This window comes from Carassius auratus, unplaced genomic scaffold (assembly GCF_003368295.1).
Source record: "Carassius auratus strain Wakin unplaced genomic scaffold, ASM336829v1 scaf_tig00001591, whole genome shotgun sequence".
Lineage (NCBI taxonomy): Eukaryota > Metazoa > Chordata > Actinopteri > Cypriniformes > Cyprinidae > Carassius > Carassius auratus.
In genome coordinates this window covers 363,477-380,767 of record NW_020523372.1, presented here as the reverse complement: position 1 = coordinate 380,767, position 17,291 = coordinate 363,477, and the positions used below count along the sequence as shown (strand labels likewise).

The 17,291-nt window shown below is 39.8% G+C and overlaps 1 protein-coding gene across 5 annotated transcripts in view; it reads right to left on the bottom strand.

Moving 5' to 3' along the window:
• LOC113069360 (draxin) overlaps window positions 1-17,291 on the bottom strand; it is a 40,913-nt gene that overhangs the window by 2,851 nt on the left and 20,771 nt on the right. For all 5 annotated transcript variants that reach the window (XM_026242379.1, XM_026242375.1, XM_026242377.1 and 2 more), the window contains 3 exons: window positions 1,431-1,551; window positions 1,023-1,115; window positions 245-334 (listed from right to left, as the gene is read on the bottom strand). In XM_026242379.1, coding sequence (XP_026098164.1) covers window positions 245-334; window positions 1,023-1,115; window positions 1,431-1,551 — 304 coding nt within the window. The remainder of the gene's footprint in view (window positions 1-244; window positions 335-1,022; window positions 1,116-1,430; window positions 1,552-17,291) is intronic.

Below are 17,291 nucleotides of genomic sequence, written 5' to 3'. Positions count from 1 at the left end.
AATAAAAAAATAAAATAATAATAGTTCTAAAAGTAAACATTTCTAAAATAATAATATTAATTTAAAAATATATATATATTTAAGCAAAATTCTGTTTTTTATTTCTTTTTCATTATTTATTTATTAGTGAAATATCGTATGACCCAGAAATGTTCCCAGACAGGTTTTATGAGATTCCTTTATACAGTTTGTTTGTATCGCTCTAGAATACCTTCTAAGGAAACCAAAAAAAATTCATACCCACCCTCCTCACACATGCAGTCATCATAACACTTGTTGTTTAGGCCGCGATTGTGAGGTTTGCACTCATGTTCTCTCAGATCACAACAGGAACCTGGTCATAGCACAATAAGATAAACCACAAATGTAAACACCAGCAAGCAATTATTTCTTGCTAATGCATATCATATTAAATAAACTAAAAGATATTAAAAAGTTAATAAAAAGTAAACTGTCATAATTTACTCATCCTCATTATTTTAACCCAATATGACTTTGTGTATTTTAGAAAAAAAAAAAAAAAAGAAAGACTACTCTTTTCTATAGAAGGCCTATATTATAGTGTTTTAGTTCATCAATTCCTGAAACCATTGTTCCAACAAACTTTTGCAAACATCATCATAATGTATATGTTGTGGTTGAAAAACTTTTGTTTTTTTTCTTTCATTACCCAGACATGCTCCTGACTAAAGCAATGTGGTTCAGACGATGTTATCACGGTGTGAGTAGCTGGGTAATTTATTCAACGACGCATCATATGTGTTATGTTACTGAACCCCAATCAGATGTGTGAATGAACTATTCTGATTGAAAAGATCAGACTCAAAGGGTTAATCTCATTCGCTCATGAATGTGCCTAGAAGACTTTTTTTTTTTTTTTTTTTTAATGATCCTTCTGTGTTCCATTGAAAAAAGAAAATCATGCAGGTTTGGTACAGCATGATGAAAAGTAAGTAATGACAGATTTGTAATGTTAAGGTGAACTATTCCTTTGATAATTGTAATATAAAAGCAATACTGACCAGGGAGGCAGTCGAGATGATGGTCACATGGGTCAATGACATCAGCATCAAGCGTTGCGTTCCCATTACTGTTGTTTTTGCCACGACGTTTATCTTTATTGGGGAAATAGACAGACACAGGCCTCCTATGAAATCCTTTATTCAGAAATCAGCTGAGTTTGCTAATTATTTACACTTATAAGGTTCAAGATCTGGGAGAACTACATCCGATCTTATAATCAAAGATTTATCCAGATATTTCAATATATCTTGGTCTAAACACCCTAAAGATTTTGGTCTTGAATATCTGGGGGGAAAAATCGATTAAAAAAACAACAACAACAGTAACAAAAACCCTGCTGCAGGAGACAAATCTGAGAGATTGTAAAATCACTGTTATTGATTAGACTTGAGAATGGCCTTTCATACCTTTTCTTTTGTTGGATGACCAGCTGTCTTCAGGCTTCATATCCTCATAATCTGTCCAATCAAAGAGGGCCATGTCCAGAGTCGGCATCACCTCCCCTTGAGCCTTCCCTCGAGCCGACTTCTGAATGAGACAGATTTAAAACATGGTTTTAGAAAGGTTTATTCTGGGTGATCCACTTGATGTCACTTTTAAGCAAGGTGCTAACTCAAAACCTGTGATATTACAACTTTGCATCGATCTATATTACAGGACAGCTGTACTACCAACATTAAAATAGCTAGAAAATCTTAAAAATACAAATGTTTAATACAACTATTGTTTTTCACCTTCTGCACAGCTTTGGAAGCTTTAAAGGTAGAGAAAATTATTATAGTTTGATAAGATTTTTTTTATATTCTGTTATTGAAATTATACACTGATAAACATTGCACAATGAGACTGGGGACATTTAAAACCGTAAATAGGCTCAATGTTGATATCATGGTGATATTAATGTACTGCCTGGCCTCACACCATTATTCCAATTTAAAGGGTTCTTGATGTCCATTTTTAAAATAATTTTTAAATAAAAGTGTATGAAAGACATGAAAGGCTTGATGGCCAGACATTTTATTAGTCATTAGACCAAAATACTACTCCATGCTTTATAATTAAAGATCTAGGTTTTATATTAGAAAGCAAATTGTTTTTTTGGAAATCATGTTACCAGCATTCTTCCACCTTTGAAACAAAGCTAAGTTACGGAACATTATCTGTTTCTAAAGCAGAAAAGCTGTACTCCATGCATTAATGACCATTATAGTGCACTGCAAAGTACCTGTCCTGCATCCGTAAACAAGCTACTGATGATTCAAAATGCAGCTCCTAGTGTTCTTGCCAGGTCAAGAAAATATTCTCTTATCACAACAATTGTATCATCTCTAGACTGGCTAAATCTCAAGATCTACTTTAGTATTAAAATATTTCTACTGATGAAGCCCTAAGTAGACAAGCTACTTTGTATTAAACTCATTACAATCAATCCATCATGCTCTTTAAGATCACAAAGATCTAGCATATCAAAGTCCACTATAGGAGCTTTTTCACATTTGGCTTCTAAACACTGGAACAGCCTTCTTGATAAAGGTCAGCACTCAGACACACTCTCTCAGTTTCAATGTAGATTAAAGACATCTATTTAGTCAAGCATGTTCATAAAACATACTGTACCATAACACAGAATTCCAGTTATGTAAAATGAAACTAAAATATCATCTATGTCTAAAAAAACACGCACAGCAGTTATGCTTATCATTTTGCTGTCTGGTGTCTGTCTTAAGATGTCCATCCTGATGTTGCACCAACTCCAATCGGAGTCCAGCCTTACATGTGAAGATCTTCAGATGATCATTTTGTCTAACTAAACCTTTTTTTTATTATTATTATTATTATTATTATTTAGAATTCAAATTTTTGTGAATTGTGTTAAATCCACCTAGGGTCAATTTTTACATAATTTTAGAAACTTTTAGTATAATACAAGGGTTAGAAAGATTAAAGCAGATGCAAGGAATTTAAGAAAATGTTCCCCATATTTATTAGATCCCAAAAGACACTGTAACACTAAAACCGTAAAGCCGCTTTGAAATTTTATGTACTGTGAAAAGCACTAAACAAATAAATGTGACAAATCAAAAAAGAATGAAAGAAAGCAAGCGAGAAAGAAAGACTACAAAATCAACGTTAAAGTAATAAAAGTAGACCTTAGTCCTCACATAATAATATCCATTACTGCAAATCCCAATTTCCTGAAATTCCCCTGGATTTTCCATATTCATTGAAACCTTAAAAAGAGCTGTATGAATATTCAAAATCTATGCTTTTGTGTTCTATAAGAGCTAGATTTACTAAACAAGACAACGTAGTGTGAGACTGCAATCCCATATGAGCACTGATGGGAGTGGACTGTTCTGCAAGTGATCTACTGACATTGCACAAATTAAAGAACACAGACGCAGTGAAATTATTTCCAAAATGAACAACAGGGATCCAAAAAACAGTAAACTGACTACCACAAATTTTTATTAACACAATATATAATTAATTTAAATACTCTCCTTACATCTATTTTCCTAAAATCAGCCACACAAAATATTTTTCATTGCAAATTTTTCACTAGTTTTTTTTTTTTTTTTTTTTTTTTTACCACCAAAAGTGGGTTTGCAAGCTATAAGTAAATGTGGCTCCTAGATGTATATGCACTGAAGTCTACACTATAAAGCTTCTGGCATCACATGCTGATGTGTGTGAGCTCCTGTAGAGTCTGTGTCTTTGCCAGCGGCTGGAGCAGCAGCGTCACTGACGCAGTGCAAGTGAACAGCACTGAGGACGGTGCTCTTATGGGAGTTGAATGACTGAAGAGGCGAAGGACAGAGAGAATCTAACCAGAGTAATAACTGACTTCTGCTGCTCATTCCCTCAGTAATACAAGAAAAAAAATCACTGCGTGCTATTCAAAATTTCTTTTGCATAATGTTTGAGAACTGGGTCAATTATGACATGCCATCAAGACACCACATTCTCTCAGTTTCCCTCTTGACATTTTATTACATGATCACAATATATCCTTTAATAATTAAACTAGATGGAGTAGTAGAGATAGATGGATAGGTATTATCGACTGTCTCTAAAGACTACAACTGATCTACTAGAGGAATGGTCCTCTACTGGAGGAGTGCAAACTGAAGATCTGTCTTTGTATTTCTTTATCTGTTAGTGATCGAAGGCTAATTAGATCTGTCCACAGTACTTTAAGTCATTGAAACCACAGCATTTGAGTAGCAGCTGGGGTTTGTGTGTTACAATCTCAGTTCTCCAATAACATGCTGTATGTAGTCATACCACTAACACATGCTTGTATACCATTTGGCATTATAGTGCTGTTTTGGAATTCCTTAGCATGTTTTCTTTTTCTTCCACATCATTTTCTGTGACTCTTGACTTCAACAAAATTGACATATGAAGATGGGATCAGGGACAGAAAGAAAAAAAGGAAATAATTATTTTGCACACTATTAATGCATTTTGTATAGGTCATAATTTAGAAATATTGTTGAGATGGAAAAATGCAGTTTTACATATGGTAGAAACTTGGCTATCTAAAGAAAGATTACTTTCAAATAGCACACCTAGGTTTCTAACTGATGACGAAGACTTGACAGAGCAGCCATAAAGTCTTAGACAGTGTTTTAGGTAATTACATGCAGTGTTTAGGTCCTATAATTAACACCTCGTCATTTACTCGTCATCCAGTTTTTTATATCGACTATGCTTTCTGTTAGTTTTTCAAATTGGTATGTTTCTTGAGGTACTCCATACTGCACTTGTGATCGATATGATACCTCTTCATTCACTGCTTCAAATTGATGGCGGTCATATAAGTATGATTTAAACCATGCTCCATTAATGCCAACAAAGTTTTCTAGTCTGTGCAAAAGAATGTTGTGGTCAATAGTGTCGAACGCAGTGCTAAGATCCAATAGCACTAATAGAGAGATACACCCACGATCAGATGATAAGAGCAGGTCATTTGTAACTCTAAGGAGAGCAGTCTCATTACTATGATACGGTCTAAATCCTGACTGAAAATCCTCAGAGATACCATTTTTCTCTAAGAAGGAATATAATTGTGAGGATACCACCTTTTCTAGTATCTTGGATAGATACAAAACACAATTGGCCAAATGGATAATTTTCTTCTCAAAAACACATTTTGTTAAATATATACTAAATCTTCATTTCAAAATAGAACGCATCTTTCTCTGCACACACCATCTTTACCAAAACACTGGAAATCTGACTCAAAATTAAATTATTCTGTCAAAGAATAACACTTGTTTTCACCTCAAAAGGTACATGCAGTCAATCAAAGTACACCAGGTTTCAAAATACTGGCTACTGTTGACATTACAAAAACTGCATAGACTTTTCAGTCACAGTTTTACAGGTATTTGCATGCAAAACATGCAATTCACTGTTTTACACTAAATTTCTTTGTTAGGAACTCTATGTCCAAATGTACAGTAATGTTCACATTCATAAGCATTCCAGTAAAAACCTATTTTTTCCTTTACTGTTGCATGATTCAACAGGAGGTACAGTAGAAACACGGTATGATAGAACAGAAAAGGTTTGACAGTATTGCTTACAGTGAACAAAATATCCATGAAACACATAAGAGCATTCTGAACAAAAAAACAACAACAGTAAAAAGCCCAGAATAAAAAAAGGGGGGGGGGGGGTAAAATAAAAACAATCTCTCACTGCTCCTCTCACTGCTCCTGCTCCTCTCACTGCTCCTCTCACTGCTACTCTCACTGCTCCTGCTCCTCTCATTGCTCCTCTCACTGCTCCTCTCACTGCTACTCTCACTGCTCCTGCTCCTCTCACTGCTACTCTCACTGCTCCTGCTCCTCTCATTGCTCCTCTCACTGCTCCTGCTCCTCTCACTGCATCTCTCACTGCTCCTCTCTCTCACTGCTCCTGCTCCTCTCACTGCATCTCTCACTGCTCCTCTCACTGCTCCTCTCTCTCACTGCTCCTGCTCCTCTCACTGCTCCTGCTCCTCTCACTGCTCCTGCTCCTCTCATTGCTCCTCTCACTGCTCCTCTCACTGCTCCTGCTCCTCTCACTGCATCTCTCACTGCATCTCTCACTGCTCCTGCTCCTCTCACTGCTCCTCTCACTGCTCCTGCTCCTCTCACTGCTCCTGCTCCTCTCACTGCTCCTGCTCCTCTCACTGCATCTCTCACTGCTCCTGCTCCTCCCACTGCATCTCTCACTGCTCCTGCTCCTCTCACTGCTTCTCTCACTGCATCTCTCACTGCTCCTCTCTCTCACTGCTCCTGCTCCTCTCACTGCTCCTGCTCCTCTCACTGCTCCTGCTCCTCTCATTGCTCCTCTCACTGCTCCTCTCACTGCTCCTGCTCCTCTCACTGCATCTCTCACTGCTCCTGCTCCTCTCATTGCTCCTGCTCCTCTCACTGCATCTCTCACTGCATCTCTCACTGCTCCTGCTCCTCTCACTGCTCCTCTCACTGCTCCTGCTCCTCTCACTGCATCTCTCACTGCTCCTGCTCCTCTCATTGCTCCTGCTCCTCTCACTGCATCTCTCACTGCATCTCTCACTGCTCCTGCTCCTATCACTGCTCCTTCTCCTCTCACTGCATCTCTCACTGCTCCTGCTCCTCTCACTGCATCTCTCACTGCTCCTCCTCCTCTCACTGCATCTCTCACTGCTCCTGCTCCTCTCACTGCATCTCTCACTGCTCCTGCTCCTCTCACTGCTCCTGCTCCTCTCATTGCTCCTGCTCCTCTCACTGCATCTTTCACTGCATCTCTCACTGCTCCTGCTCCTCTCACTGCTCCTCTCACTGCTCCTGCTCCTCTCGCTGCATCTCTCACTGCTCCTGCTCCTCTCACTGCATCTCTCACTGCTCCTCCTCCTCTCACTGCATCTCTCACTGCTCCTGCTCCTCTCGCTGCATCTCTCACTGCTCCTCCTCCTCTCACTGCATCTCTCACTGCTCCTGCTCTTCTCCCTGGGCCCCTTGCTCTTACTCTTCCTCGTCCATACATTACAGTGTTTGTCTTTTTCTGTTTCTGTTTCCAAAAATATCACTCTTCAAAGTCCTCCTTTTACAGTTTTGAACTGTATGTACAAATGTATAGTAATGTTCACATTCAAAAGCATTCCAGTAAAAAGCTATTTTTTTCCTTTACTGTTTACTGCAGGAAGTACAGTAGAAACACGGTATGATAAAACAGAAAAGGTTTGACAGTATTGCTTACAGTGAACAAAATATCCATGAAACACATAAGAGCATTCTGAACAAAAAAAACAACAACAGCAAAAGCCCAGATAAAAAAGGGGGGAGGGGGGGGGGGGTAAAATAAAAACAATCTCTCACTGCTCCTCTCACTGCATCTCTCACTGTTCCTGCTTCTCTCACTGCTCCTGCTCCTCTCACTGGGCCTGCTCTTCTCCCTGGGCCCCTTGCTCTTACTCTTCCTCGTCCATACATTACAGTGTTTGTCTTTTTCTGTTTCTGTTTCCAAAAATATCACTCTTCATAAAGTCCTCCTTTTATTGTATAAGTGTCAATGTAATTGAAAAAAAATAACCCCTGCCATTGAGTCTAAGCCAGATTGGAATCAGCTGTGGTTGGCCCAATTTACACAACATAAATCAGCTAAGATATATTGTTTTTGGCCTGATATCATCGCAGAAGCAGAGGTTTTTGTACTGTATCTAAGGTTTGGAACATTGTTTTTGCTATTGTGGGATGTTGTGCGTTAACATTTGTAAATACTACAAAAACGATCCATAATTTTGTTGGGAGGTATAGCTTGTCTGTTCAGAAAATGTAAGCATTGTGGAAATGTGTTCAATGACTCCATATTGTGTGAAAACGACATGAAATGTGTGAATGGTATGGCCACAATAGACAGATGCTGTGCAAATTGTGTTTAGAGTTTTGAAAATGTGACAACTGCTTGGACAAATGCTTGTTAGCGACTGAAAAAAACTGTAATAACAGCCAGTTTGAAGGTTTTGGGGACATATCCTAATGAAAATGAGGAATTAATAATAGTCAGAAGAGGACCTATGACTTCTGGAAGCACCTCTTTTAGGAGCTTAGATGGAACAGGGTCTAACATACATGTTGTTGGTTTAGATGATTTAACAAGTTTATAAAATTCTTCCTCTCCTATAGTAGGGAAAGAGTGGAACTGTTCCTCAGGGGGTCTATAGTGCACTGTCTGATGCAATACTATAGCTGATGGCTGCATGGTTACAATTTTATCTCTAATAGTATCAATCTTAGAAGTAGTTCATAAAGTCAGTACTGCTGTGAACACTTGTTGATGCTTAATTTTTCTTTAGCCACTGTATTGAGTAAAAACCTGGAGTAATGTTTGTTTTCTTCTAAAAGAGACGAACAGTAATCAGATCTAGCCGTTTTTATTGCTTTTCTGTAGGATAGGGTACTTTCCCGGCAAGCAATACAAAATATCTCAAAGTGCATTCGTAGAAAGGCACCTAATATTTAATAAGCCAAGCTTTATCATTTGTTTATCCGTATTTCATCTGTGTTTTATTTGTTGAACCTCAATTAAATTGTTGCTCTTAAATTGGTTTGGACGTTTTTTTGTATTTTCTAGATCGGGGAACGTCTCTGTAGTGTTATACCTAGTTGAAAGAGTCTCTATGTGTTGAGAATTAACTGACTTCTTTGATATGAGGCAGCTAGCAGACGGTCGGTTTAGCCAGTCTGTCTGCTTCCTGACCTGGGCCCCAGTTAGTCAAGTACACACTCTAAGACCATGTGCCATATTTCGAGAGAGAAGAGCGAAATATTAACTGACCCGTCACAGAGGTCAGTTAATTCTCAGCACATAGAGACTCTTTCACCTAGATATCACACTATAGAGACTGTGTCTGTTCCCCGAACTAGAAAATACAAAAAACGTCCAAACCAAGTTAAGGTTAACAATTTAATTGAGGTTCAACAAATAAAAAACAAATGCAATATGGATAAACAAATGATAAAGCTTGGCTTATTGAATATCAGATCCATTTCTACGAAAACACTTTTTGTAAATAATATGATAACTGATCATAATATAGATGTGCTCTGTTTGACAGAAACTTGGCTAAAACCTGATGATTACATTATTTTAAATGAGTCCACCCCCCAAGATTATTGTTATAAACACGAGCCGCATCTAAAAGGCAAAGGGGGAGGAGTTGCTTCAATTTATAACAACGTTTTCAGGATTTCTCAGAGGGCAGGCTTCAAGTATAACTCGTTTGAAGTAATGGTGCTTCATATAACATTATCCAGAGAAACCAATGTTAATGATAAATCCCCTGTTATGTTTGTACTGGCTACTGTGTACAGGCCACCAGGGCACCATACAGACTTTATTAAAGAGTTTATTAAAGGTGATTTTACATCTGAGTTAGTTCTGGCTGCAGATAAAGTCTTAATAGTTGGTGATTTTAATATCCATGTCGATAATGAAAAAGATGCATTGGGATCAGCATTTATAGACATTCTGAACTCTATTGGTGTTAGACAACATGTTTCAGGACCTCCTCATTGTCGAAATCATACTCTAGATTTAATACTGTCACATGGGATTGATGTTGATAGTGTTGAAATTATTCAGCCAAGTGATGATATCTCAGATCATTATTTAGTTCTGTGTAAACTTCATATAGCCAAAATTGTAAATTCTACTTCTTGTTACAAGTATCGAAGAACCATCACTTCTACCACAAAAGACTGCTTTTTAAGTTATCTTCCTGATGTATCCGAATTCCTTAGCATATCCAAAACCTCAGAACAACTTGATGATGTAACAGAAACTATGGACTCTCTTTTTTCTAGCACTTTAAATACAGTTGCTCCTTTACGCTTAAGGAAGGTTAAGGAAACCAGTATGACACCATGGTATAATGAGCATACTCGCACCCTAAAGAGAGCAGCCCGAAAAATGGAGCGCAGCTGGAGGAAGACAAAACTAGAGGTATTTCGTATTGCTTGGTGGGAAAGTAGCATATCCTATAGAAAAGCATTAAAAACTGCTAGATCTGATTACTTTTCTTCTCTTTTAGAAGAAAACAAACATAACCCCAGGTATTTATTCAATACAGTGGCTAAATTAATGAAAAATAAAGCCTCAACAAGTGTTGACATTTCCCAACACCACAACAGTAATGACTTTATGAACTACTTTACTTAAATCGATACTATTAGAGATAAAATTGCAACCATTCAGCCGTCAGCTACAGTATCACATCAGACAGTGCACTATAGACCCCCTGAGGAACAGTTCCACTCATTCTCTACTATAGGAGAGGAAGAATTGTATAAACTTGTTAAATCATCTAAACCAACAACATGTATGTTAGACCCTATACCATCTAAGCTCTTAAAAGAGGTGCTTCCAGAAGTCATAGGTCCTCTTCTGACTATTATTAATTCCTCATTGTCATTAGGATATGTCCCCAAAACCTTCAAACTGGCTGTTATTAAGCCTCTCATAAAAAAGCCACAACTTGACCCCAGAGAACTTGTTAATTATAGACCAATCTCGAATCTCCCTTTTCTGTCCAAGATACTAGAAAAGGTGGTATCCTCACAATTATATTCCTTCTTAGAGAAAAATGGCATATGTGAGGATTTCCAGTCAGGATTTAGACCATATCATATTACTGAAACTGCTCTCCTTAGAGTTACAAATGATCTGCTCTTATCATCTGATCGTGGGTGTATCTCTCTATTAGTTTTATTGGATCTTAGTGCTGCGTTTGACACAATTGACCACAACATTCTTTTGCATAGACTTGAACACTTTGTTGGCATCAGTGGAAGTGCATTAGCATGGTTTAAATCGTACTTATATGACCGCCATCAGTTCGTAGCAGTGAATGAAGATGTATCATATCGATCACAAGTGCAGTATGGAGTACCTCAAGGCTCAGTACTAGGGCCGCTACTCTTCACGCTTTATATGTTACCCTTGGGAGATATCATCAGGAAACATGGTGTTAGCTTTCACTGTTATGCTGATGATACGCAGCTCTATATTTCCTCGCAGCCCGGTGAAACACACCAATTTGAAAAACTAATGGAATGCATAGTTGATATAAAAAATTGGATGACAAGTAATTTCTTACTGCTAAATTCAGAAAAAACAGAGGTGTTAATCATAGGGCCTAAAAACTCTGCTTGTAATAACCTAGAACACTGTCTAAGACTTGATGGTTGCTCTGTCAATTCTTTGTCATCAGTTAGGAACCTAGGTGTGCTACTTGATCGCAATCTTTCCCCACGTTTCTAGCATTTGTAAAACTGCATTTTTCCATCTCAAAAATATATCTAAATTACGGCCTATGCTCTCAATGTCAAATGCAGAAATGTTAATCCATGCATTTATGACTTCAAGGTTAGACTATTGTAATGCTTTATTGGGTGGTTGTTCTGCATGCTTGGTAAACAAACTACAGCTAGTCCAAAATGCAGCAGCAAGAGTTCTTACTAGAACCAGGAAGTATGACCATATTAGCCCGGTCCTGTCCACACTGCACTGGCTCCCTAACAAACATCGTATAGATTTTAAAATATTGCTTATTACTTATAAAGCCCTGAATGGTTTAGCACCTCAGTATTTGAATGAGCTCCTTTTACATTATACTCCTCTACGTCCGCTACGTTCTCAAAACTCAGGCAATTTGATAATACCTAGAATATCAAAATCAACTGCGGGCGGCAGATCCTTTTCCTATTTGGCGCCTAAACTCTGGAATAACCTACCTAACATTGTTCGGGAGGCAGACACACTCTTGCAGTTTAAATCTAGATTAAAGACCCATCTCTTTAACCTGGCATACACATAACATACTAATATGCTTTTAATATCCAAATCCGTTAAAGGATTTTTAGGCTGCATTAATTAGGTGAACCGGAAACACTTCACATAACACCGTACTTTCTACATCATTAGAAGAATGGCATCTACGCTAATATTTGTCTGTTTCTCTCTTGTTCCGAGGTCACCGTGGCCACCAGATCCAGTCCCTATCCAGATCAGAGGGTCACTGCAGTCACACGGATCCAGTACGTATCCAGACCAGATGGTGGATCAGCACCTAGAAAGGACCTCTACTGCCCTGAAAGACAGCGGAGACCAGGACAACTAGAGCCCCAGATACAGACCCCCTGTAAAGACCTTGTCTCAGAGGAGCACCAGGACAAGACCACAGGAAACAGATGATTCTTCTGCACAATCTGACTTTGCTGCAGTCTGGAATTGAACTACTGGTTTCGTCTGGTCAGAGGAGAACTGGCCCCCCAACTGAGCCTGGTTTCTCCCAAGATTTTTTTCTCCATTCTGTCACCGATGGAGTTTCGGTTCCTTGCCGCTGTCACCTCTGGCTTGCTTAGTTGGGGTCACTTCATCTACAGCGATATCATTGACTTGATTGCAAATAAAAACAGACACTATTTCAACTGAATAGAGATGACATAACTGAATTCAATGATGAACTGCCTTTAACTATCATTTTCATTATTGAGACACTGTTTTCCAAATGAATGTTGTTCAGTGCTTTGATGCAATGTATTTTGTTTTAAACACTATATAAATAAAGGTGATTGATTGATTGAAGAGCGGCACCACCCCAGGAGGGATGAAGACCATCTCTTTTCAACAGGTCAGGTCTGCCCCAAAAGCTCGTCCAATTGTCTATGAAACCTATGTTATTCAGCGGACACCTTTTAGACATCCAGCCATTGAGTGATGACAATCTGCTATATATCTCATTACCATGGTAAGCAGGGAGGGGACCAGAGCATATTACAGTGTCTGACATCATGCTTGCAAGTTCACATACCTCTTTAATGTTATTTTTAGTGATCTCCATGTGGCGAAGTTGAACATCATTAGCACCGGCATGAATAACATTCTTACTGTATTTACGTTTAACATTCAGCACTTTTAAATTTACCAAGATGTCAGGCACTTTGGCTCCTGGTAAACATTGGACTATAGTGGCTGGTTTCTATTTTCACGTTCTGTACAATAGAATCGCCAATAACTAGAGCACTTTCATCAGGTTTCTTGCTGAGTGGGGAGAACAGAAGAGCACTGAACAGAAGATAAGTGGGGAGAACAGAAGAGCAACCCAGTTGCCCTGCTGCAAAGGCGCTGTTACCAGAACCGAGAAAGTACAGGACTCCCTGAGCTAGTCGCATCCAAAGTTGTATCTAAAGCCCTCACATTCTTATGGTCCTCAATTAAAGTTTGGATGAGTGTCTCTAATTCTGAAATCTTCTCTATCGGCCTAACTTTTTCCCTGCATTTATCACATGTGAAACCCTCGTCGCTGACAGAGAGATAAACTATACATGTGGCAAGCGGTGCAAATAAAAATAGCAGTAGAAGCCATTACTCACTGTGATTGATGAAAGATTATTACCATGTTGTTTGATGAACTTGTGAAAAAATTGGAGCGAGAGAGAAAAGAAATGTAGCGAGAGAGAGAGGAGAGGAGAGGAGAGGAGAGGAGAGGAGAAAAGAAAACAGCAATAGGCATGAATTTAAATGTTAACGTGCTGCAGGTACGCTACACTTGTGGATTCAGATTAAAAGCGAACAATCAAATTAATCAGATTAGATTGATAGATAATATCAGAAATATTGTGGAAATTACATTATATTTTATCACTTTAAACAACAGAGAGTGATAGTAAGATAGAGATTCTACAGAAAAACAAAGCTACATGTAGCTACGATCACAAACCAGCAGCATGGCAAACAGGAAGCAAGAATAACACTGTCCAACTGAACTGAACTGAACTGGTTGATGACATCACCGAATTCAATGAGGAACTGCCTTTTTGCATTTTGACACACTATTTTCCTTTTTAATGCTGTTCAGTTGCTTTGTCACAATCTGTATTGTTAAAAGCACTATATAAATAAAGGTGACTTGACTTGAAAAGCTCTTGCACAATGTACATCAGTGGTTGTGTGACTGAGCTTCTTAAGTCAAGTCAAGTCAGGGCTCAAGAGCAGTTATTTTGTTTAACTGACTGATGAGGTAGTAGAATGATATCAGTTCCATGGTAAATGAGGTAGTGAGCAGACCAATGCTGCAAAAAGTGACTGGTGCATGTTATCGTATATTAGTGGGGGGGAGGGTGGAAGGACCAGGGGTGTTCATAGTTCAGTGGTGCCAGAGGCAGAAGAGGTACGGGGGGCAAGTTCAGGAGCAAGTTCAGCTTCCTGACAGCCTGGTGGATGAAGCTGTCCTTCAGTCTGCTGGTCCTGGCCTAGAGACTCTGCAGTCTCCTCCCTGATGGCACCAGACTGAAGAAGCTGTGTGACAGGTGTGTGGAATCACCTGCTATGGAGAGGAATTTACAAGTGAGACAGGTTCCATAAATGTCCTGGAGGGAGGGGAGAGAGACACCAATGATCTTCTCAGCTGCTCTCACTATGCGTTGCAGAGTCTTTCGGCAGGACGCGTTGTGGGCGCCATACCACACAGTGATGCAGCTCGACAGGATGCTCCCGATGGTGCCACTGTAGAAGGTGAACATGATGGGGGGTGGGGCTCTGGGTCTTCTCAGTTTGCGGAGGAAGTAAAGACGCTGCTGTGATTTCTTGGCCAGTTCTGCAGTGTTTTCAGTCCAGAAGAGGTCCTCTGTAATGTGCACACCCAGGAACTTGGTGCTGCTTACTCTCTCCACAGTCGCACCGTTGATGGTCAGAGGAACATGTTGAGTGAGTGCTCTCCTGAAGTCAACAACAATCTCCTTCATCTTCTCTACATTCAGAGAGAGATTGTTGTCACTGCACCACCCGGCCAGGCGGCTCACCTCACTTTGTGTGATGGTGTGCAGTTGTTGGTCAACAAAGTAAAGAGGAGGGGTCTCAGCACACATCCTTGGGGGGTCCCAGTGTTCAGTGTGATGGTGGTGGATGTGTTGCTGCCGACCCTTACTGCCAGAAGTCTTCCAGTCAGAAAGTCCAACAGCCAGTTGCTCAGCGAGGTGTTGAGCCCCAGCTGGACCAGTTTGTAAGTGAGCTGTTGAGGGATGATTGTGTTGAATGCTGAACTAAAGTCTATGAACAGCATTCTGACGTATGAGTCCTTTTTGTCCAGATGTGTGACTGCTGAGTGGATGGCACTGGCGATAGCATCATCGGTTGACCGGTTGGCCTAATATGCAAACTAGAGGGGGTCCACGGAGGTGGGTAGAGCAGACTTGATGTGGTGTCTCTGCTGTCACTGAATTGATGGGCTATCCTTATGGAGTGATGTCTCTTAGCCTCTCTGATGCCGCGGGATAGGTTGGCCCTGGCTGTTCTCAGGCCCACGTCATCTCCAGCTCTGAAGGCAAAGTTCCGTGTCTTCAGAAGTTTGTAGACCTCCCCTGTCATACACGGCTTCTGATTGGCCCGGTTTGGTGCATCGTTTCTGTTGCTGTTGATGATGTTCGGGGGAATGTAAACCGAAATTACCAGTATGGCTGTATATTCCCTCAGCAGATAGAACGGCCAGCACTTAATATTCATAAACTCCACCAGGGGTGAGCAGTGTTTGCAGATCACAACAGCAACGTGGCACCATGCGTCATTGATGTAAACACAAAGCCCATGGCCGCAGGTTTTTAATCTTGCGACGAGAGCTCTGTCCACTCGATAGCACGTCAGCTAGTTGAGCTGAATAGCACCGTCTGGAACGTTATCTCTGAGCCATGTTTCCGTAAACACAAATACACAACAGTCTCTCACAGTCCTCTGAGTTGAACGTAGTAATTGAATGTAGTCCAGTTTATTGTAAAACGAGCGTACGTTAGTCAGTACGATGGTGGGGATAGATGGCTTGGGTGTGTTAGCCGTTAGCCTAGTCCGGATACCTCCACGCTTACCCCTCTTCTGCTTCCTCTCACACCGCTTGTGGCCCCTCCACTGTGGGTGAGATGCAGTAGTGGGGGTCGGTGATGGTGTAGGCCTCCGTGGCAGATTGAGATCCCGCAGCTGTTCCACGTGCACACACGAGTTTAGCTGTAAAAATGCGGTTCTGTCGACATCGAGCAGTAACTCACTACTGTATGCACGCTTACAGACAGGTAGACGCAATGACGACATACAAAAACACTGCGGCTCACAAGACAAAAAACATGAAAGCACCGTTCTGTCAGGACAGAGAGAAGCCGCTGCGTGTGGACGCACTGCCATGATTCCTGTCAATGCAGCTGATTCCTGTTAAACATGCAGCTTTGATAGACTTGTCCTGTCTGTGCACCAAGATGTAGTAAAATGTGTTTCTTCAAGCATGTCTATTCTGCTGCTTGTATCTGAGCAACATCATTTCTTGTTAAATTTTCAAGATGTCTCACAAATGTTGCACCACAGTTGCCAAAAGATGAAAAAAAATATTTATAATAATAATAATAATGAATAATTACATGTCATTTGACTGTTTCAACATGTTAACACACAGCCAGAATCCCCACAAGGTTTGACAGGCTTAAAGGTGTTTTCCTCTCATTGTGAGCAAATCTAAAATAAACAATAGTATCTATCCCACCTCTGTTATTTCACAATGAGTGGGTGCACTGAGATGTAAATATGTACCATACAGGTCCGTAACCATCACAGACATTAGATATGGCCACTGCCCACAACCAATGGCAATGCAAACTGCTCCACTTTTCAGTCAAATTTTGCAAGTGTGAATTAATTTATGTCATTTTTGATTAATGTAATTCAACTGAATGTGACAAGACAAGAAGCAATTTTCAAGATATTATGAACACAAAAAAAGATTGCATGGGTGAATATTTTAAAATAAAACTATTATTTGAAAACAGTTCAACTTGATTACCTTACAAAACTGTATATACGTACTGTTCTATTATCTTTTTCTCTATTTCCCCAAAAAATCAATTTATTTATTTACTTTAAATAAAAAAGACCATTCCCATTGTGTTATGCTAAAATAATAATAATCTCATTCTGGCAGCTTACTTTCTGAATTATTTTAGCAAAAACACTATTTATTTTTTTTTGTTGCCTTGTAATGTCATTTTTATTAATATCAGTATCCAGGCCTAGTGATGCCTCTCAAGAGAATCCGAATATATACGAGGAGTGGTAAAAAGATAACCAGGGAGGAGAATGAAGCAGAACAGATGGCTGTGAAAAAGAGGAGCAGGAGGATAGGCGAGCGACATCTCACCCCTTACTCGCTCTGGTGACAGCTCCCCTCCTCCACCTCCTCCCTGGTGCAAAGCGAG